Source organism: Pogona vitticeps, chromosome 2, assembly GCF_051106095.1.
Source record: "Pogona vitticeps strain Pit_001003342236 chromosome 2, PviZW2.1, whole genome shotgun sequence".
In the NCBI taxonomy this organism is placed as follows: Eukaryota; Metazoa; Chordata; class Lepidosauria; order Squamata; family Agamidae; genus Pogona; species Pogona vitticeps.
The window spans coordinates 158,724,527-158,747,401 of NC_135784.1; the positions used below are offsets into that span (position 1 = coordinate 158,724,527).

General features: G+C 47.8%; 1 protein-coding gene across 1 annotated transcript; it reads right to left on the reverse strand.

Moving 5' to 3' along the window:
• On the reverse strand, positions 1 to 20,171 carry PRPH (peripherin). Its single transcript, XM_020783120.3, has 9 exons — positions 19,247 to 20,171; positions 15,078 to 15,138; positions 14,553 to 14,648; positions 12,890 to 13,054; positions 12,107 to 12,232; positions 11,032 to 11,252; positions 9,954 to 10,003; positions 9,379 to 9,464; positions 1 to 4,708 (listed from the first exon to the last, which is right to left on the reverse strand). The coding sequence occupies exons 1-9, from the start codon at positions 19,813 to 19,815 to the stop codon at positions 4,661 to 4,663; spliced, it is 1,422 nt and encodes a 473-aa protein (XP_020638779.3). The 5' UTR covers positions 19,816 to 20,171; the 3' UTR covers positions 1 to 4,660.
• Between the last annotated feature and the right edge of the window lie 2,704 nt (positions 20,172 to 22,875).

Sequence of the window (22,875 nt, forward strand, 5' to 3'; positions counted from 1 at the left end):
TGACTCTCCATTATGATGTTTATTGGCTCATTGAAAGCAGCACATGGCAGATAATTGCCAAGTAGCATCAGATACCAGTCACTATTGGGAGGGGGGGTGAGGGGATTGAGAAGCACCAAAAACAGCCCTGCTGCAACCACTCCCAAGTCTCCACGCACCTTCCATCTTCATAGGAGCAAAAGAATGGTTTATCACTTGGCCACGTTGCATCATCCTTCCCCATGTTAGGCAAACCAGGTGGTAAGAAAAAATGACTCTGGAGAATCAGCGCATATGGGCATGTCAGGGTAGAGCACAGAAGAGTGGAGCGAGTGGAGAATTAGCACAGAACAGTGGTGAAAAAGAGATGGGGTTTGATTTAGGAGTAGAAGAGACTGGGAATATGACTGTCAAAAACAGGTGAAAACAGCACCAAGAACCTGATACCTGGATAAGGGAGGAACCCTGTTTTTCAAAATTTGTTATTGAAAATGGGTAAGATATAGGCAAGGCTGAAATGGGCATCAGATATTCTGCAGTAGAACTGTGTAATGTGCCCATGTCATCATATACGGCAACAACACAAGGAAGAACTACTACAGACCCTTGTCCTGTACAGGGTTGAGGACAGTGAACCCAGTTTGGGTACGTAACCTTCTTTGCTCCCAACAGCAATTTAGGGATGTAAAGGAGGACTCTTGCCCTCCAGCTCTCTTCTGGGTTTAAAGTCTTCACGCGACTGCTGATTACAGTAACTTGCCATTGCTTTGACTCCACTGCATTGGCTTAACTAGCTGCTGGGTCTATTGCACCGCAGTTTTCTCACAGTTTGGCTGAAAAGTGCCTCTGACAAGCTGTATCTTTCTGTGTGTGTATTATCTTCCTAATAGCTATGTAAGTACAGGAATCATACATCTTAGAGGATCATTTGCAAGGAGGTATCCATGACTAGTGTAAAAAAAAAGAAAATGGGCAGCTCTACAGTGCATTTGGCTGCCTGTTTGATCTTGTATTTATTTTTGACTAATTATGTTTGGTTTTATCATATACCTAGCTATTCACTCACTAGTTCCTGTTACATCTTAAACAAAGCCTGCTAGATCAAACCAAAGGCCTTCCAGTCCAGCATTCAGTTCACAGGGTGGCCAATCCACTGCCTACCGGGAGTCCACTAGCACCTTAAAAGTGCATTTGTAGTCCTGCCAATGAACTACATAACCCCATCAGCCTCAGCTAGCTGTGAGGAACACTGGGAATTGTAATCCAACAAAGAGGTAAAGAGCCACACAGTTACCCAAGCCTCCACTAGTTAATTAAGTCAAGGCAGGGGCAGCAAGCCCACATTTTGACTGTGTGCCTGGTGACTCAGCCTGGCTTCTAGGTCCCAATCACTGGTTGCTTGAAGAAAATGCTCAAATGGGATGTTGGGACCTTGAGCTTCAAGAACAGGCTGCAGGTAGGCGGCATGGGCAGCAAATGACCCATCTGGGAGTAAGAACATACCTAAGGAAAAAAATCTTATTTTTCACAGGAAGGTCTGACTGAACCAGAAGCTGCAAAAAAAAAAAACAGTATTATGGATGCAACCTGTTGACCTCTATTCTGAAAGGCCTGGAAGAATTAGGCAAACATTCTGGAGCATGCTTCTCAGCAGTCGCTTCCTCTTCTGGGATATGAAAAGAGACATGGGACAACAGTGTTCTTGCTTTGCAGGACAAGTCCCAGGGCTAAAGGGACAAGAATGCTGGCCTTCCCTGATCCAGCCACATGCCAAGATGTGAAAAGAGTACAGTGGTGCCCCGCAAGACGATGTTAATTCGCTCAGCGAAAATCGCTGTCTTGTGAAAACATCTTGCGAAATGCCGTTCCCCATTGGAATGTACTGAAATCCATTTAATGCGTTCCAATGGGGACAAAGCATCATTTTGCAAAAATCGCCCATAGAGAAACCGTTCTGCGACACGCCAATCAGCTGTTAAAATCGCTGTCTTGTGAAAATCGGTCCTGAAAACACCCGTTTTGCAAGTCATGGACCTAGCTGTCAAAATCATTGTCTTACGAAAGTCGGTCCCAGGAAAAAAAACCGTCTTGCGAAGCACAGACCGAAACATCGTATAGCAAAAATCACCCATACGAAACACTGTTTTGCGAAGTGCTATAGCGATCACAAAAAATCATCATGCAGATTCGTTGTTTTGTGAGGTAATCGTCTAGGGGGGCACCACTGTAAATGATTTCCCCACCCCCATGAAAAGCTGTGGTTGCTATGTGCTTCGCAAAGCTTCAGCAAAGAAGACATCTCTGAAGGGAAAGAATATGGAGCATTAAGGGCAGAATGAGGGAAGGAAAAACAGAACTGGTGATGATGGGAAGGCAGAAGCAGAAAGACAGGATGTCAAAGGAGATAAAACTCTAAATGCAGGCACAACCACCGGAAATACAGATCTGAGAAAAAGGTGTCACACTGATAAGAGCTTAGCTTTAGTATCCACGAGAACCCACAGTTCCAGTAGAGGGATGTTGATAAGTAATAAATCAGTTTTTAGATGTATATACTTTACCTCTGTTTATTACATCATTTTTAAAAATTGTGTTCACTCAAAGTATATGAATCAAGGGTGAGCAACTTCTGATGGGGACCATTTTTGTCCTGTCCTGGAACTTGTAGGGCTGTGCTTCCTTACAACACTCCTGTTCCTTCCCCATTTATTTCTGTTGCCCATAAACAGCAAATTGCACACACACACAGCCTCAAACTTATAGCGATACAATCTGCCATTGAAACGTCATTCCCTCTGGGCCTGTTTTAGGAACAGGAATAAACAAATGCTTAAGTAGTGGTTCTTAGTCTCTGGCCTGCTACCCTATTTGCACATCAGCACCCAGAATTCCTGAACAGTATTTCTGAGGGATGAAGTCCAAAACGTAGATGACCTAAGGTTAAGGACCACCACTCTATAAATATTGCTTGATCATCTGCCTTTCTCACCAATGTAATATTCACCTGCATGCAGCATAGATGGTGATCTTGATCAACAAGAGCTGAACCAACCACAGTGTTATTCTACATCTCACAGAACTTTCCATCGATGGAAATAAGAAATGTTGGGTTTGTACAAACAGTTGAAGACATTAAAAGAATAAAGGAGAGGCAAGGGTTCAGCAAGGTTCAAAGTTTATCAGATGGGAAAAAGGTTTTCACATTAGAGGTGTATGAATTGCCTCTTTAAAAAAACAAAGATATCCTTTGAAAGGCAAAGCAGTGACTTCAAGGCTGCTATAGAAAGGACAGGACACGTCTGCCTAGGAGTGAGGTGAATAAATGTTCAGTGGGCCTTAGTTCTGAGCAAACATCTATAGGATCAAGTGGTAACATTTGTCACTTGGGAGCATGCTGTGTGAAGAATCCATGGCACCCTGAAAGAAATCAATTCTTTAGGCAGCCACTCTTTTTTTTAAAAGTTTTTTTGGAAGATTCTCCTGCAAATTGTAAATTTGGTTTGGAAATCCCAAAAAAAGTATCTGTTTTGTGATCACCCATTTTCATTAGATCTGGGAAAACTTGTGGAATTTAATAAGGCTTAGCATTGCTATAGCTCTTTTGAGTGTTCAAAGCATTTCTCTCATTGTCATCCTCACAGCAAACCTGTAGGTTCACGGTCTCAGCCTGTGGTCCATCAGCAGCACAAGAGTCCAGGGATTGGCTTTGAAGGTCTGTGAACTGGGGACCAAAAATTAATTAATTGATTGATTTTTTAAAAAAATTAATTGTTTGCAAGTTGTGGAATATATGTGCCTTTTTTTCCCTGGGAAGGAGGGTTGTAACTTTTGTAATATTCTCAAAATGTTCCATGACCATCCTCAAATGGGGCTGTAAAGAAAATGACTTTTATTCTCTCTTATATTGTAAGGCTGGGATGGCCAATGAACCACCTAGTGATTGACAGTAGGGGCAGGATTTGAACTGAGAACTTGGGTGATCTATAGCCTCACAGTCCTAACCTTGGCGAAAGATCTTATCATAATGAGAGGTGTTCGTGTTCACTCTAAAGTGGTGACAGGTTGCAGCGATGAGCACACAGAATAAAACTGAGACCAAGCTTTTGGTCCTCTTTGGTGTTTCTAGATTGGTGTTGCCTAACGAAACTTGCCAGCTGCTGAGAGTCTGCTAGCCTGTTAGGTCCCTGAAGACCTAAGGACCTACCTGATCAGCATCACCCCAGTTTTAGACCCAAATGTACCTGACAAATATATGTACCTGGTTGGGGCTGAGGCAGATCAAGGAAGGCTACCTTTCAAGACAAGAAGGGTGCTGGAAGGATGGCAAGAGGCTATGTGGTAGAAAGAGGGAGGAGGAGGCAGTGGAAGAGGGGAGTGGGTTGAAGAAGGCATCCCCACTCCCCCAGCCCATACGTGAGGTTATTGCTGGGTTCACAACCAGGCTGCCCCAAAGAAGGCTAGAAGTGCACACTAAAGGAGAAGAATTTGCTTGGAAAGCCTGGCATACAGTGTGGAAAGGCTGTCAGAGGTAAGAGGTATCATCATCACCATCAGTAAGGCCAGTGTGGCTTTGTGAGGAAAACGGGGAATCGGCTGCTAGGAGTTCTTCTGTATGGTGATTAGCGAAGCGCCTGGCTCCACAGCACATCGGCGGGGAGGGGGGCCCCAAGGGGGACGGATCTCACTTCTCTATTTCAGCCCTTTGTTCCTTCCTGGATTCAGTCACCACCTGCAGGAGATTTAGGAGGGGGGGAGTGGAAATAGCCAGCACACAAAGGTCAGAACCAAAGAGAAGGAGAGGGCAGGGGGCACGAGAAGGCAGCTGCAGTGTGGAGAAGGACTGGGCAGCTGTGGTCATCCAGATGTTTTTGTCCTATATCCCCCTTCAGCCTCAAGCCACCATAACGGACAATGAGGGATCCTGGGGAAAATATTGGAGGGCTATCTCTGCTGTGTGGGAAGTTGCCAAGAAGAAGGTGACCTCATGCCCAGAGACAGAGGGAGGGCCATGGGCTTTTTGGTGTTCTGTGCAAGGGGGCACACATAGGCACTAGGGTTGGCATCAGTCACAAAAGAGGTGTTCATTAGAAAAGCAGGCTTCTAGCTGTTAAGGCTGCCAATAGTCCTTCATCTTAATTATGTATAGGTAAAGGTAAAGGTTCCCCTTGACAATTTTTGTCCAGTCATGTTCGACTCTAGGGGGCGGTGCTCATCCCCGTTTCCAAACCATAGAGCCAGCTTTTTTGTCCAAAGACAATCTTCCGTGGTCACATGGCCAGTGCGACTGAGACACGGAACGCTGTTACCTTCCCACCGAGGTGGTCCCTATCTACTCGCATTTGCATGCTTTCAAACCGCTAGGTTGGCGGGAGCTGGGACAAGCGACGGGAGCTCACTCCGTCGTGTGGATTCGATCTTACGACTGCTTGGTCTTCTGACTCTGCAGCACAGGCTTCTGCGGTTTAGCCCGCAGCGCCACCACGTCCTTCTAATTATGTATAGGAGAACCTATATCCATCCCTCTTATGCAAGGGTGGGCAAAGTGGGGCCACCGGCCGCTTCCTGCTCCCAGGGCCTTTTCCCCCCAGCCAGCCCCCAGCCCCATCGGACTCCCATGCCCTCCCCCATGATTCACCCCAAAACAATATTTTATAACAACGAGGTCTCCAGAAACAGTAATTCACCATTTAAATAGGTCATAGGATCCCCTTCCACTAATATAAAAAAACACTCATTAAAAACACACAGAAGAGAAATTCTGGTCTCTTCCAGTTTCATTGAACCCTCCCCCTGCCTTTTATTTATTTGTTTGTTTGTTTGTTTGTTTGTTTGTTTGTTTGTTTGTTTGGTGGTGGTGGTGGTGGTTAGAGATGGAATATTCATATTCATCTTCCTGCGAAATGAATACAAATATCACCACCACAGATGGCCAGGCTGATTAGACCCTCCCTTCAGAACCAGGCCATCTATTTACTGTTCACAGAGTGGCACGCGGCTGTCATCGTCTACACTGCGCCAATCATGGAAGTAGCCCCGACACAGGGCTTCCCGGCCTCCCTGCTCTGCTGACCCATCCAGCAAGGAGGTGCAATGATGAGTCTCCCCACTTAGCTGTTGCTGCCGGATGGGTCAGCAGCGTAGGGAGGTGGGGAAGCCCTAGTCGGGTTAGTTCCATGATTGGTGCGGCATGAATGACAATGGCCACCTGCACCATGCCATGAACAGTACATCGACAGCCCACTTCTGGGGGGAAGATCCAATTGGCCCAGCCACCTGTGGTGGCAATATTCGTATTCATCTCCCCCAAGGAGATGAATACGAATATCCCATCTCTATTGGTGGTCCAAGCAGATCCTAGTGGCAGACAACTGGCCCCTCCCTGCCAACTTGCCATGGTTGCCCATGCCTACTTACACATATTTTTCAGGGGGGAAAAATGAAAACCGATAATGAAACAGTGAAATTTCAAAAACAGAACACTATAATAGACAGATACTGCCAATAAAATACTAAACTGAAAACCATAGAGCAAATGCCTGCCTTAACAAGGAAAATCTTCCTCATATGAAGACCAGTACAGGTTTGTGCAGAAACCCATAAAGGAGTTCTTAGACTGCAACCCCCAGAAACCCTTGCCAGCACAGCTAGTGGTGAAGGCTTCTGGGAACTGCAGTCCAAGAACACCTAAATTACCCAAGATTGGGAACCACTGCCCTAAAGATACCAGTTGGCAGTGGAAGGGACACTGGACATGATTTCCAGTAGCCAACAATGGGCTCCCTTACATAGTTCTTTGCTTCTCCCCCATGACTGACATAAGCACAAAAATATGTGAAAAATGAGTGAACATATCCACATTTGCAAAACTTGCACAGTTTCTTTGAAACCAGACCCAAGGCTATTTTGTTGATTACTTGGTGCTAATACAGTGGTGCCCTGCATAGCGAGGTTAATCCATTCCAGATTAACCTTCGCTATGGGAAAACATCGTTAAGCGGGACGGGGAAACCCATTGGAACGCATTAAACTTCGTTTAATGCATTCCAAATAGGCCCAAAACTCACCATTCTTCAATGTTTTCCCATGTTCCGGTGGCCATTTTGGGTGGTCCCAGTGGCCATTTTTGGTGTCCCGGTGGCCATTTTGGGTGTCCCGGTGGCCATTTTTGGTGTTCCGGCAGCCATTTTGGGTGTCCGGCGGCCATTTTGCACCGCTAAACAGCTGTTCCCCCATCTTAATGCAAGCATGCCCTCGCATTAGCGATGGGGAAATCCACATCGCAATGCGGATCCATCGTTCAATGGTGCGCTCGTTATGCGAGGCACCACTGTAGTTACTTTAAGGAGTAGAACGCATGCCAAGCATAAAACTGGTAAGCAATAAAAGTCAATCTAATTTCAGACTATACTGCAAGATACAGTAGGAGGTGGTGCTGAGCTATGAGCTACCTCTGCACAAAACCACACAATGCAGACCATAGCAGACGGCAGAGAACAGGGACAACAACATGGACTGCTGTTGTGAATCATGTTTTTTTAAAATCAGAAGCAAGTTATTTTATGCAGCTGCCAAGGGGTTGTTTATTTTAATGTGGATGATTATTTGATTTATTTTGGATTGTTTCAGCATATGTGACTGCCGCTGACAGTGTAAATTGTTTCTGTTGCCTCATGCTGGGTGCCTCTCTGAGCCACTCACAGTGCTAGTATGATATACAGGGGGAAAAGATCAGATGGTAAGCGTTCACTGCAGCCCCACACATGCACATGGAGACAGACAGATAGGTGCGCATGTGCACACACGCACAGAGAGGTGGTGGAGAAGGAGAAAGGGAGCTGTCAGCCAGGCTGGCCAGAGTGAAGACACACCAGTGAGTGTCAAAGAGAAACTGACAAGAGACATTTACAAGATCAGTGGCTTCTAGGCTTGTGAAAGAGGAAAGGCTTCCCGCACCACCACCTTTCTCTCTCTGCTGGCTCTTGTAAATTTCCACTCACTGGTGTCTCTTCCCACTCACCAGTCTGGCTGCTAAATCCCCCACTCCCTGTCCTTCTCCAAACCCCGCCCCCCCCCGTGTGTGTGTTGGGCTGCAGTGAAAGCTTGCAGTCTGATCTGAGTTTTAACCCCCTATCTGTCATAAAAGTACAATGCCAGATTGCATGATGCTAGATTTTTAAAAAATATATACAGCGGTGCCTCGCATTACGATGTTAATTCATTCCAGCGAAATCGCTGGAGAACGAAAACATCGTAAAGCAAAATTTAAAAGCCCATAGAAATGCATTAAAACCCGATTAATGCGTTCCTATGGGCCCATAGGAATGCATTAATTGTGTTTTAATGCGTTTCTATGGGCTTGAAACTCACCGTCCAGCAAAGATCCTCCATAGCGCGGCCATTTTTGCTGCCCGTGCAGTGAGGAATCCGTCCCAGAAAACAGCGGCTGGCCTTTTTTTTTTACCCGGCGGCCATTTTGAAACCGCCAATCAGCTGTAGGAAAATTGTCGTTTTGCGAGAATCGGTTCCCGAAGCAGGGAACTGATCATCGCAAAGGGAAAAAAAACCCATAGGAAACATCGTTTTGCAATCGCAAAAACTTCATCTTTATGCGATTCCGTCGTAAAACGGAGCGCTCATCTTGCGAGGCACCACTGTATTAAAAATAACCCCACAGCAGCAGAGGTGGCGGCAAGTGGCTGTGAGAGGCAGCCAGCACGAGGGTGGGCGGGCACAGGACAAAGCCTCAAATGCAGTGATTGTAAAAGCCTGTGCAGCCCCCCTCTACCAATATGCAGCACACTTTAAAAACTGATTAAAAGTTTTCCCAAAAGGACACACACACACACACACACACACAAACTGAGCCCCAAACCGCACGACTTTAAACAGATTTCAAAAACCCCAATCCCTCTCCCAATTTATTTTCATAGTTTAGCCACACTCTTAGTCATACCTTGAGCAGACCTACTGGGATAGGGGTATATATATATGATCTTAAGTTAGTCATCACTGAAATCTTTCTGATTTTGGTAGGTCCCCCTCAAGGATGAGGAAGGCTGGATCCAGCCCAGAACCATGACACAAGCCTCTTCAAACCTCCCATTTTGTTCCACATGCAGAAGACATTTGTCCTTCCAAATCTTGTGGCCTGAAATTTGCACAGTCCATTAGCACTGGCCTTCCTGGTGGAGCGCGTGGGGGCTCTAAGCCAAAACACATGGAAAGCCAATGGTTTCCCCCACTCTTGCTGGAGATGTGGACATGCAGCAATCCCCATAACTCAAGATCACATTGACGCACTGAACTCTCTCTCTCTCTCTCTCTCTCTCTCTCTCTCTCTCTCTCTCTCTGTGTGTGTGTGTGTGTGTGTGTGTATGGCATAGGTAACAATAAGCTCACCTCTCCATCACGGGTCTCAATGGTTTTGATCAGGACCGTCTTCCTGGTACTGGTATGAGTCTCTATGGCTGGCTCCGGCTCTGAAACTACATTTAGCAAGTTTTTAGGGACAAAGAGATCCCCTCCCTGCAATCCCCTTCCACCCATAACAAGGTCTCTGAGCTGATCTTGACAAGATCAGGAAAAACAGTAGAGGTTGAGGGGGGCAGAGGCAGAGGTGGAGCCTTTGTGCCCACTCCTAAGGGAAAGTAGAGGCAACAAAGGCTAAACAGGAGTTTAGCTATGTGTCTGTATAGTTCAGTAAGAAACGGACCGGGAGGGGGCAGGAAAGCTTAACCATCAGCCAGTGTGTTGTCCGCAAGGTCAACCAAACTTCATCTCTGGCTGTGCTGGTACTGGTCAACAGGGAGCAAGAACTGAACATGGCAGGAACATATATGACCGGGTCCCCAGAAACATACATAGCCTCTCACCTATCTGCTAATGAAACAAACAGATCGTTGTCCCAGCTCTTCCAGAAGCCCCCTTTCATGGGCAAAAGCTTGCCCATCTCACAGATGGTGCTCTAAACTTACCTTGTGTTTTGATGCTGAGAGAAGCCATGGATTGGACAGGCATTGAAATCCTGCAGGGAACACAGGGGAGTGAAGAGTATGATACATTCCCATAGCCAAGCCAAGCCGTAAACTTCCCTTCTAGACATTTTTCTTGTGTCCTACAAAGGCAGAGGTTTTCTCTCTCACTCCCAGAGAGGGACTGAACCCTGGACAGTTAAGGGGACTATCATTTATCACACAGAATCCATGGACATCTGTGAGTCAACCAGGGGCTCGACAGTGTTAAATTTAAATGTAGTTCAGTTTTGTTTCGTGTTTCCCCCTCGGTGTCACACCATGCTATTGTTGGGAGGAGGAAACTAGTATGCCTACTTCCATTTAGTTGTTTTGGAGTTCTGACAGAAAATAAAGCAACGTCCCTCACCTGCAGCTGTCATCTTAATTTCCAAAGGACACCTCTGGGCTTCTGGGGAACTCTTAGGAAATTATGAAGATAGAAAGTTGCACAGCATGTGTGCAGGTGGGTGTGAGAAAAGGAGAGGAACAGGGATGTGGGGGGGGAGAGGTGTATGTTTGTGAGAGTTCAGAAGGCGTGAATTTTTGACAAAAAAGGGGATTCCAGCAGGGAAATGGGTTGAGAATAGTTAATCCTGGGAGATGAATGTGGGTACATTTATGCATACACGTGAGTATTTGGGGAATTGTTCTGGGTCATTGCAGGTTTACATGCCACTTTGAGGGGCACATGAGTTGCTAAAATAAATTTTACATTGTGCAAAACATGTGGTTTGCCTTCTGTGAAGTGGATACTTTGTTACGGTAGAAACATTTGGATTCAAAGGTATGGTTTGAAGGGGGGGGGCTCAGAGTCCACCCCAGCCTTCTACTCAATTCTTTGGGCAAGTTGCTTCCTTCTGAGCTTTGTCACTTGGCCTTCCATTGAACTGGTACTTTTTGTCTTGGTTGAATCGGGGCTTTGCCACAGCCACCCCCTTGAAGCGGCTATTTTATTGCTGTGCCTACAAAAGCCAGGCATTCCAAATGGCCGCACGAGGCCAAAAAGGTAAAGAGGCATCCGTGTCCACGGGTGACCCACCTGCTCTCCTCCCCCTCTAGCAGCTTGCGGTAAGTGGCAATCTCGATGTCCAGGGCCATCTTGACATTCAGCAGGTCCTGGTATTCCCGCAGGTGCCGTGCCATCTCCTCCTTCATGTGCTGGATCTCCTGCTCCAGCCGCGCCACGTTGTCCTGGTAAGAGCTCACTTCCGTCCCGTATTGTTCCTCCAGCTCCCTCATCTGCCTCAGCAAGGCTTCATTCTGGCAAGGCAAGCCGTACCAGGGGATTCAAAGTGTAGAAAACTGACCCAGGAACCTGACCTCTTGACCTCAGCCCCCAATCCCTGCTCCCAATGTGTAGGCAACTCAAGGGAGGGGGGGGGTCTGCAGACCTCAAGATGACAAGAGGTCTGAGAGTGATCATGAAAGCAAATGTTCCCCTGCCCTGATCTCACCACTATACCACACTTATCTTCCAGTAACTCGAATCATATCCACCATGAACACAGATATGCAATAAGCTGCCAATGCCAAACTAAAAGCTAGCTATATACCGTATTTTTCGCACCATAAGACGCACTTTTCCCCCACAAAACTGGGGGGTGGAAAGTCTGTGTGTCTTATGGAGCGAAGAAAACAGATTATATTTTCCTGTTTTCTTCTCCTAAAAAATTGGTGTGTCTTATGGAAAGGTGCGTCTTATGGAGCGAAAAATACGGGTAAGTGCCAAAATGTATATTATTCAAATAATTAAACTTATATGGCCTACATTTTCCCACAGTAGTAGAGGAGTGGCACAATTAAGAGAATATCCCTAAACAGAGTTTGGGATATCCTATTACAGGGCAGAAATATAAATACATTTATACCTTTTGTTACCCTAAATCCATGAAAAAAGACCCTGCAGGCAGTTCCTCGGGTTCAACCCTTGCGGAGCTTGTGCTCATCGAGAAAGGAAGGGCCGCCTCCTGCCACTGGGGATTGAGCCGGTCCTCCCTATTCACAAGCTCTTAGCCAACCTAGGTGGACCATGGCGGCCACGGGTCAGGACCCCAAGCCAAGAGCTTCAGGGAAGGGGGCTGGAGGCTGAGTCTAGGGTGGCAGCCCCTACTCACGGTTCCTTTGAGCCCATCCACTTCGCAGGTCAGAGTCTGAATCTGGCGTCGAGATTCGTTCATCTCATGCTTGGCCTGGCGAAGGGCCTCGTGGTTCCGATTGGCTGCATCCGACAGGTCAGCAAACTGCAAGGAATTGTAAAGTGTTGAGTGATGTAAAGTGTTCCCTTGTTGACAAGGGAAAGGCATCCTAAAAGCAAAACAGGTGAGGACCCTTCAGCTGTTGGTCTCCAACCAGTTGAGAGAGAGAGAGAGAGAGAGAGAGGCAATGTTGGCAATCATCACTTTTGGCTTGACTAGCAAGGCCAGACCAAAATGCTGGATTCCTGCAAACAGGGGCAAAGGGACAAAGGGAAGTATCCCAATTCTAGGACAGACCAGCCTGCTGTGGTCTCTGTATAACAGGTGGTGGCTCTTTGGGGTCTCAACCAGGAGTTATTCCCATCATGGGCTGCTTAACAACAAGATGTCAGGTCCTGATCCTGGGACTTCCCAAATACAAAGCTCATGCTCTACCAGCAAACTATGGTTTGCATAAGATACCTACCAATTTATCATTCATGTATTCCCCATTCAAGTCGCTCAGGGCAACATGCATGGGGTTTTTCCATCAATCTGTCCACACAGCAGTTCTGGACAGCAGGTTAACCAGGAGGTTTCATGGCCAAGTAGAGGTCTGACCCTCGGTCTATGCATGACATTACCTAGGCTACCAGCAGATATATGCCCCTGGCCAGTCTTGCCCTAACCACACCCCCTTGTAGTCACACCCAGTTTAAGCACCTTGGATTTGTACCACTCTTCAGCTTCCTGCAGGTTCTTCACAGCGATGCTTTCATATTGGGTGCGGATGTCTCGCAGGGCAGCTGTCAGGTCTGGCTTAGCTTGCTCCACCTCCACCTGCACCTGCTGCTGGCTGTGTATGCTCACCTGCATGTCATTCATCTCCTGCAGATGTCAGGCACATATGGGGATGGTCAGATACGTACAAGGCTGCATCAGTCATGCAAAAATAAAATGTGCCTATACAATGACAGTCATCCATGGCCAACTACAATGTGTGATGCTTTCTTACCCAGATCAACCCTGTCAACCTACGTTGCCAAACATCCCATGGCAGAAAAGAGATGCTGCTGTAATGTTATCATCCACCACTAGATGGTAAACAAGCAACATGGATTATGCAGGATTTTCAAGACATCATATGAATACTGGAAGTACCTATATAGGATACCCATATGCACATATGGTCTTCTCCAGTACCCTCACATTTAGTCTTATTGCTTCTTCTGCATAGACCACTAGTCTTCAGAGGCTGCCGCCATGATTCCAGAGCATATGCCATTGCTTTTTCTTTTTTTTATAAAAAATTAAACAAACATCCAGTCTACACAACATAAACCTAGAATACAATTGCATACACATAAAACACCATTGCCACTTTCACCCTCAGGGCTGGTATTAACAGTTTTTTAAAAAAATTCATTCAGTCAATTTTCTCTCCAAAACATCATTGTTTCTTCCCTCGGCGTATGCCCCTTCCCTCTCCAAAATACATATTCCACGAATACACTCCATATTTTCTTAAAATCATTATTTTTTGATAGGCCTTCTCTTATCTTCATATCACATGTCAATATATCATTAATTGCCATATCTCATAATTCTCTATACCATTCCTCTAAATTAAAATGGTTATCATCTTTCCAGTTTCTTGCAAAGATTAACCTTGCTGCCGTAACCATTATTACAATTAAATCCTTATTTTGTTTCAACACTTGATCTTTCTTAACCATGTTCAATAAAGCCATTGATGGGGACATTTGGGCATGTGCCATTGCTAACAGCAAACCATTCAGTTGAAGGAAAACATATAACTGTTGCTAAGCAAGGAAAGAAATGTCATTTTGATGTTTTTACAAGATCAAGAGAAAGCAGGAACAAACCTGATGAGCATGTCATCTTTGAAGACGACCCTGCAAATGCCAACCCAAGGGGATTTCTATACTGAGGAAAGGGGGAAGCTTTTCAACCCATTATAAATTTTTCCAGAGGTTACAATCTCAAGGAGACCCCACCTTAAAAATACTAACTCATAAGCCCATTTGATGAACTTCTGGGAATGGTCTCTCCCCTGCAGAACTCAGGAGAGAGAGAGACCATTCTCAGCCTCGTGGAATCCACTCCTTTCATAGCTGGTTATCCCTCTCTGCTCTCACGGGAAAGGTATGAAGACACATGCATTCAGTCTGGTCTTCTGAACAATGTTGATGCTCATTGCTTTTTGTGATTATTTTAATGTTTTTGTTGTTTCATTTCTTTTTATGGGGTTGGGTTTTTTTGTTAGCTACTTTGTTTGTGTATGTGGAAAGGCAGGATAATGAAATGAAATAAATAAATGCTGCTTTCAGCCCAGAGGGCGTCAACCCGCCCTTATTTCCCCCACCTCCTCATGTAGTTTCTTGAGGAATTCAATTTCATCCATGAGGGACTCAATCTTGCGTTCCAGCTCCAGGCGTGAAAGGGTGGCGTCATCCACATCCTGCCATGTTGGAGAGGAGGAACAAAGAATCATCAGAGTCACCGGAAGTTGTCGGCCCTTTCCATTTAACTGAAAATGAAGAGCAAAACTAGGGCCATCACACCAGACCCTCCCAGCCTGACCAACCAGGTGGGTGATGAGATGGAGCAAGCTTTCTGTTAAGAGAGATAAACGACATGACTCCCCCCCCCAAAAAAAAATGCATTCAAGAAATAGGCTTGAATGCTGGGACAGAAACAACACAGAAGAACAAATGTATGGGCGGGCAGCACTCATACTCATGTGGAAAAGATCAGAAAAAATTGTGAGAGTGTGCAAATACCAGCATACCAAGAATTTGCAAGAATACAAGCATGAATGTGCCTGCAGGTTTGAAGCAGCCAAACGTATTGCAGTCTTAGCTCTGCCTCACCTCAAGGCTTGGCTCACCTTGCGGAAAAGAACCAGGTTGTTCTCAGCATCTTCACGCTTGTGCATTTCCTCATCCAGCCTGCAGAGGGCAGAGAGCAGCAAAAGAGGTAGAAGCAGGACTTAAGACTGCATTTCTTTGCCAAGGAGAAGGCTAGTAGCATCTTAAAAGGTACCAAATTTGCCATCATCTGCTCTGCCTGACCACAGACTCGAACTCCAGTCATTCTCTGTCTCACCTCACACATCCCAATTCTCTATTTCTATTTTGGAAATAGTAACCCACTTCTTTCCAATCCTGCTCTCTGGGCTCTGCTTTCAGGGGCCAAGTTGGATATGCCAGACAGCTTCTGGTCTCAAAAGTCAAGGGATTTTAGGAGCTGTCATCCTAAATAGTAACATTTAAATCCATCAGACATCTCATGCTTACCTAACATTGATTTACTGTATGCAAAACACTATATACTTATATAAAATGGCAGTCCTGGTCACAAAGCTTACTTGGGTCAGATAATTATTTTTTTAAAATTAAATGCAATGAGCTACAAAATCAATAATACAATTACAGTATACCACAAATAACAAGATTGCATTTTATTTGCTTGTTCATTTGAAAAGTTATTACATTTTAACTAAAGTTAGAAAAAGCTAAGGGAAAACTGAACATTCATCAGCAGTGCCTCACATGCTATCCATTTGCCATAGCATCTTTTTTTTCTCCCTAAATATGAATTTTAAAAAAACACAAATTGAATGGAATCTGTTCCGTCTTGTGGGAAGGTAACAGCGTTCCGTGTCTAGTCGTGCTGGCCACATGACCACGGAAACTTTCTTCGAACAAATGCTGTCTCTACGGCTTGGAAGCGGGGATGAGCACCGCACCCTAGAGTCGGACATGACTGGACTAAATGCCAAGGGGTACCTTTACCTTTACTTATGCTTGTTATAGCTGATGGGAGTTGCAGCTGAAACTTCCTGGGGAAGCACAAGTTCCCCCTCCCTGTACCAGGAAAACATTATTTATTCATGCAGTGAAGAACTGTACTGTAGACATTTGGTTATATAAAAAAAGATGCAAGTCAAGTGAAATTAATATAATTCCAGAAACATTGTACAGACTTGAGTGGCGTGAAAAAGCTTTTCCTCTTCTATGCTTTTAAAAGGTTGATCCCAACCAGAAAACAGAAGCTTTTCCTCCAACTCAAACTGTGTCAGTGAGAGCTGCTCTCTAGCCACACCCTCCTCTTCTAAGGCCTCCCTCCAACTTCTAAAGCTGCCTCAAAAGATTCAAGACCCTCATAGAAAGATGGCAGGCAGCTTCACTGCTTGGTGTGTCTATGAACAGGGCTGGAGTGGGGACACCTCCCACCTCTTTTTCAGGCTTTTGATCCCTCGGCTTCTCAGTCCCCTCCTCTTCCTTCTGCTCCTGCTCCTCCATCTGCCACAGCGGTGAGCTATGCCAGGATGCAGAAATGCCAGCCCCACCCCACTGTGCCTTGGGGAATGCAGTCATGGTTCCTCTCTCTCTGGTGGTTTCCTTCCCTTCGGTCCCCATCCCTTTCCATCCGCAGGGTTGTAGTTTGAGAGATCAGCACGAGAGCCCAACAGGACCCTCAATGCACCACACGCTCCCTTTGAGAAGTGGTTGCAGGCACCCCACCCACAGGGGTCTCTGCTGCATGGCACGCTTTTGCTGACGCACGGCGGGCCACTCCCATGGGTCACCATGCCTACCCTCCAGCGCTCTTCAGCAGTGCCCTAGTTACGCCCACGGTCCATCTCTGTCCAAGCACCGACTGAAGTAAGCAACCCCATTCTCTCTCTCTCTCCCTCTGCCCCACCCAGACATCCTATGGGGGCCACAAAGCAGCAGGAGGAGGGTGCAGATCAGAGGTAGGGAACCTCAGGCCCTGGGGTTGGATCTGGCCCTCCCAGGATCCTTGGGTGTCCACACCCCTTCCCCAGGCCAGCATCATTTCTTTCTCAGGTTTTGTTATTTGCCCCAACTAGGAACCTGAAATGCCTCTTGCACCTTCATCATCATCCATTGGTATTTAGGGTCCTCCTCTTTCCACTTTCCATTCTCTTCCTCCATGGCAAGGTGGCCCCCCAACAACCTCACCTGAACTGAGACTGGCCTTTCAGGTGAAAGAAGTACTTTGGTGCAAACGATGCTGGACGCCTGCCACACCCTGCCGCCCTTGGCTCTGCCTGTTCCTCCCAAGCCCTGTTCACGACAGCCACACCCCACAGAATCAAGCCACACCCTTTCCTTCCTTCCTTCCTTCTGGATGCCCAGGATGACTTGCTGGCTATCTGGACCATCCCTGTCACACCATTCCAGCAGGTCTCATGCCACCTCAGTGGAGCCACCACCCCTTTTCTACTTTTTTGGCTCCCATCAAGGACTACCCCATAAGCTATATACTGGATAATTTTTTTTTTGATCATATAGACCCTCCAGGGATCTCCCCCATCCCTTTGAACCACAACATCTCTTTTTATGTGTATAAAACCCGGACTTTCCCAAGAGTGCTGGGATGCAGGACTCTCAAGAGAGCTTGCCACATATTTTTTTTTCCTAACTCCTGATCAACATTGTCTACCCACAGCGACAACAGAACCCAAGAAACTCTAGTCTTCAATCTACGGAAAAGGTTCTCTAGATGACAGCTGCATCCTCCTTAAACCATCACTCTGCTTCCAAATCCAAGGGACGACAGTCAGAGCAAGGGAGGCACATCTTCCCATCATTTCAGGGCCAGCCCACAATTCCTGTCCTCAGACTGCCCCTGGCCAGATTTCAGGTTACAGGTCTTTATGTCCCAATGCATGTGGCTATGCAGTAGAAAACTGTGACTATTTACTCAGGAGGAGGTCCCACTGTATTCAGTGGGGCTTTCTCCTGCAGCACACACTGCAAGTATGCAAAGGACTGCAGCTGTCGCCATTGCTGCATTACAGACCCTTCCTCAGCATAGAATATACCGCCCCTCTGGACTCCCTGGGATGGATATACAGCACATGCAGGATAACTCCGCTTGGGATTTCTGTTACTGGAAAGTTACTGTTCCATTGGTCTGTCTTCTAGCACTGGGAATAAACCTTGATTCCCAGACCAATGCAGCACAAAGACATTAGATTCCTCCACACAGTATACGAAACTAGAAGGCAAGGGGGGGCAGAGGGGGGTAAACTCTTTTGCATCATACTGAGATTTGGTCTCTATACCAAGAGCAAGAGAAGGAATCACACAGAATTAGTTTGCTCCTTTTTAAAAAACTAATCTTTTTATATAGTGTACTGTTTCGTTTTCTTTATATTTTCATTTATGGCATGCTTGTTTCTCAGGGAAACTGGAAATGAAGGAAACCAAAAGGAGAGCCAGAAGATCATACAAATCACTCCATCTAACTGGCGGCCCGGCGAGGTTAGCCTAGCAGAACTGTCCTGCTGCCTCCAAATGTTTAACCTGCTAAATCTCCCCACTACTGTTCCTAGTCCAGCTTCCTTTAGTCCACCCATCACTAGGCTGCCTCGCCCCTTCCAAGGGTCTGCTGACTCTTGGCTGTTATCAGAGATAGTTGGGGGGGGCGGAGGGGGGGGGCAAGAGAGAATCCACTGCCAGCACTCAAGGACCGCAATAACCCCCCACTGTCTGGAAAAAATCCGGGCATCCCGACTCTCAGCACCAGACAAACCTCACCCTTTAGAGGTTCGTGTTTGAACAGCGGTTTGTTTCGAAACGGACACGTGCCAGAACTCCAGGCTAGTGAGGAGACTCTTCTCCCTGCTTCACAGCGGAGAAGGCTAGTTAAGGCTCCTGGAAGATGAACAGGAAAAGGCGCTCTGTGTATGTTCAGGAGCATCTATTCACCTTCTTGATGGAACGCGCTTTGGCCCTCAAACAAGGTACTACCGGGGGGTGGGGTGGGAGCGGCCAGATTGAGCCTTGATCGGTGCAGATAGTGTTCTCTCTCTCTCTGCCTCACTCCATCCCCTCGTTCCCCTCTCAGCGAGGCAGAGGGAGAGCCCTTGGCTCCAGGGGCTCCTCGCCTCCGCAGGAGCCCGACCCCCCCTTGCCGTCGGCCGGCTAGCTAGAGGCCCTCAGGCGGCAGAGCTCGGGGGGGGGGGTGTCCCGGCCGGCCCTGTCCCCTCCCCTCGCCTCCCGCTCCCCCGGGGCGGCCCACCTCTGCTTGAGGGCGGCCAGGTCCTCGGCCATGTTGTCCCTCTCGACCTGGAGGCGGTCGCGGTCCTTGCCCAGGGCGTCCACCTGCCGGCGGAGCTCGCGCAGCTCGTCCTGGAAGAGGTCGGCGGCGCGCGGGGGCTCCTTGGCGCGCGCCCGGCCCAGCTCGGCCACCAGGGCGGCGTTCTGGGTCTCCAAGTAGCGCACTTTCTCGATGAAGCTGGCGAAGCGGTCGTTGAGCTCCTGCAGCTCCTGCTTCTCGTTGCTCCGCGTGGCCAGGAACTCCTGGTTCAGCGCCTCGGCCACCGAGAAGTCCAGCTTCTCGGCCCCGTAGGAAGCGTAGCGCGGCGCCGCCGCCGAGGGGGTGCTCGAGCGCAGGTACAGGGCGCCGCCGCCGCCGCTGCCCCGGTAGGAGCGCAGGGAGGCGCCCGGCGACGGCGTGCTCAGCAGCCGCGTGGCGCTGGCCGAGGAGGCCGAGGCGAAGCGCGACGACGAGGAGGAGTACGACACCGGCGACAGCGTGGGCGGCGGCCCGAAGGCGCGGCGGTAGGAGGTGGCGCGGAGGTGGCTCATGATGAAGGGCCGAAGGGCGAGCAAGAATCGGACCGGCGGCGGCCTGGCGCTCCCCGAGCACGTCTGAGAAGTTCCCGCTGGGGATGAAGAGGAGGAGGAAGAAGGCGCCGGTTGCAGGGATGCTGCTTTATAGGCGGCCAAGTCGTGAGCGGGAGGGAGGAAAGGCCGGGCGAGGGGAGCGAGGGGCCCGCTGGCTCCACCTCTCTTGGCGGCGGCCCAGAGCCCCGCATTGCAGCCCCGTCGCGCGGCGAGAGGAGCCACCTACCCGAGCCGGCGCGCCCTGCAAAGATGCTCCGGGACTCCCCCCCCCCCCGTGTCGCGCCGCGCCCTGGGTGGCCCAGAAGTTTGGCTGAATCCCGCCACGGGGGCTTCTCCCCCCTCCCCCCCAGGACGGCAGCCTTCAGTTCTGGGCTGGAGTGTCAGGTGGATGACAGTTCCCCGGGAAAGAAGCAGAAGTTACGTAATTCGGGGAGAGGGGGAGCGGGGTTAGAAGGGAGCGCTCTTTTCTTTTGATGGTGGAGCAGGAGTCACGATTCGCGCCCTCGGGCTTTGGCCATGAAATAGAACCGTAATGGGGAGGTTCAGCAGGTTAAACATTTGGAGACAGCAAGACAGTTCTGCTCGGCTAACCTTTATCTGAAGAATGAAAAGAGCACCAAACGTGATGATGATATCCTTTTGCCTTAGGAAGCAAAAGGATTTTCTGCTAAGTCCTGAAGGGAGAGTTCTTTAATTGTTTAGACTGCGACATTTACCCCACGCTGTTTATGGTTATTTACCAGGAAGAAACAGATGTTGTTTAATTTAATCATTTCCATTAGGCAGGAAGTACAGTAGTTCTTATATGGCCATTTTCGTTTTAGCAATTTTCCTTTCCTGCATTACAGGAAGGAAGGCTGGGGGGCACAGGGGCGGGCAGGGGGGGGGAGAGAGAGAGAGAAAGAGAGAGAGACTTGGTATAGCATAATCAATGGGGAGGCTCCTGCCTCTTGGCTTTTGGCCTTTCCTGACCACTCAGAGAAGATGAGGGAGCAGACATTTATCTCAAGGGGTTCTTTCTTGGAGCACATGGTATCCTGACCTTCCACAAACCATACAGCAGTTATCCCAGAGCATTTGTAAAAGACTGTGCATTTACATGGTTCCTTGTGATAAATGGAAGGGGGGGAGAGAAATGTTGACAGTAGCATCGGGCTGAAGTGTCCCATCATATTTGGGAATACTTGCATGTCCAAACATCATGAAACAATGGGTACACCCGTGTGCACACAAAATATGCCAAGTCATGGGCGATGTATTCAGTAGAATTTCCAGAACACCGAATGAAAGAGAGAGACCCACATATGCTGACTCACACACCTACTCAAAAAGCTGTCCTGGCTTCCCATCCCACCTATACATTTTGCTGGCTACACAGAAATATTGCTCCGGGACTGTTATATTATGTAGAGCTTGGAAATGTTATTTTTAGAGTGCAGTTCCCAGAATTCTGCAGGTGGCGCAGTCAGAGCATGGAACCAGATATTAATGCCTCTCCCTGATAACTCTTCCAAGCTCTGCCTAGGTGGGTAACCATCACTTTTGCTCTTTGGAAGCCAGAATTTTGGAGCTGAAGAACTGCAGGAAAAAAAAATAGGACTGGAAGGCTTGCTACTGCTTCTCTTTCGGTGGCAACAGTCTTTTTTGACCCAGAACCTCCCGCTGCCGCCACCCTGCAAATGCTGCTTGTTCCACCCCTCCGTTTCTGGCATGCTTCTCTGTTTGTCCCTCCCCTCCTCCAGACAATGTTTGGTTCTCTAATGCTACGTTTGTCTGCTGTTCTTTTGGGGTTGTCTAGACCAGGCTGCTTTGCTGCCACTGCTGGGCTGCTCCTCTTTTCCTTGCTGGCTTCTTTTCATGTGAGTGGAGGAAAAAAGATTTCTACTTGCCTCTTCAGCCCCCCTTCACCTTCCTCCATAGGTGCTCTTGTACAATAGTTTGGTTGCACCTGTCAATAGGTCTTCACAGCAGGCAAAAACTATAAGAAGGAAAAGTCTTGCAACACCTTAAAGACAACTATCCAGTTTATTATGCCAGAAAACAATGGGGCTAGATGACAGCAATGCAAAAATATGGACGGAAAATAAACACACTGTTTATTCGCAATATGTACGCTCGCCTTCCCCCATGGGACGTCCTGTCCTGGACTACTGCTCTTATCATCTTGAACCATGTGGCCGTGCTGGCTGGGGTTTATGGGAGTTATCCCTTCCAAACATCTGGAGAGCCAAAGGTTGAGAGAGACCCATCTGCAGCATTGCGTGACGGCTCCATTTCCTTGGCATTCACTCGAATTCCCTCCTTTTTTTTTTAATTTCCCAGAGCATTCTTCTTCCTCACACCTCCACTAGCCCGCTGCTGCCTTCCAGTTCAGGTGTTTTCACACATGGGGCCAGGATCAATCTTATCAGCTCCTGCTGAATGGAAAAATCTGCCAGCGTAGTAAACACAGGATGATACCACTACTGCTTGTGCAAGCCTCACCACAGGGAAGATCTTCGTGGAGATCATTGCTTATGCAACAGCAACCACTGCACGAGGGGCACAATTCCATATGATAACTTTGCAGTGCTTTCCACTCAGTGGAAGCTCAATAAGTTCATAGCCATTAAGTTTTTCTGGCAGTAAAGGTATTTCACAGTGGAAAAGGTATGCCAAGCCCAGGAAGATTGCCTGCCACATTAAAATTGCCACGTGTGGTGAATCACACAGGCATGCGTACATAGTTATGGTTTATTCATAGGTCTCTTGTATCTACAGAGAAAGTGACTGTGTCTGAACCGTCCTGAAGCAGCAGGACTAATGGCTGTGGCTTGGCTCAGCCACTGGCGTGGAAATTGGCATTCAACTCGGAGGATTCTGTCGCAGCCCTTTTCCAAAGATCTGGATATCTATTTCACACAAACACCTGTCTGTGAGGATAACGTGTCTTCAGCCTTCCAGTTGGTTTGGCTGTTAATTCCCAGAAGCTGCACTCAGCATGGCCATTGATACAGTGTTATGGGAGCTGTAGCTTCAGAT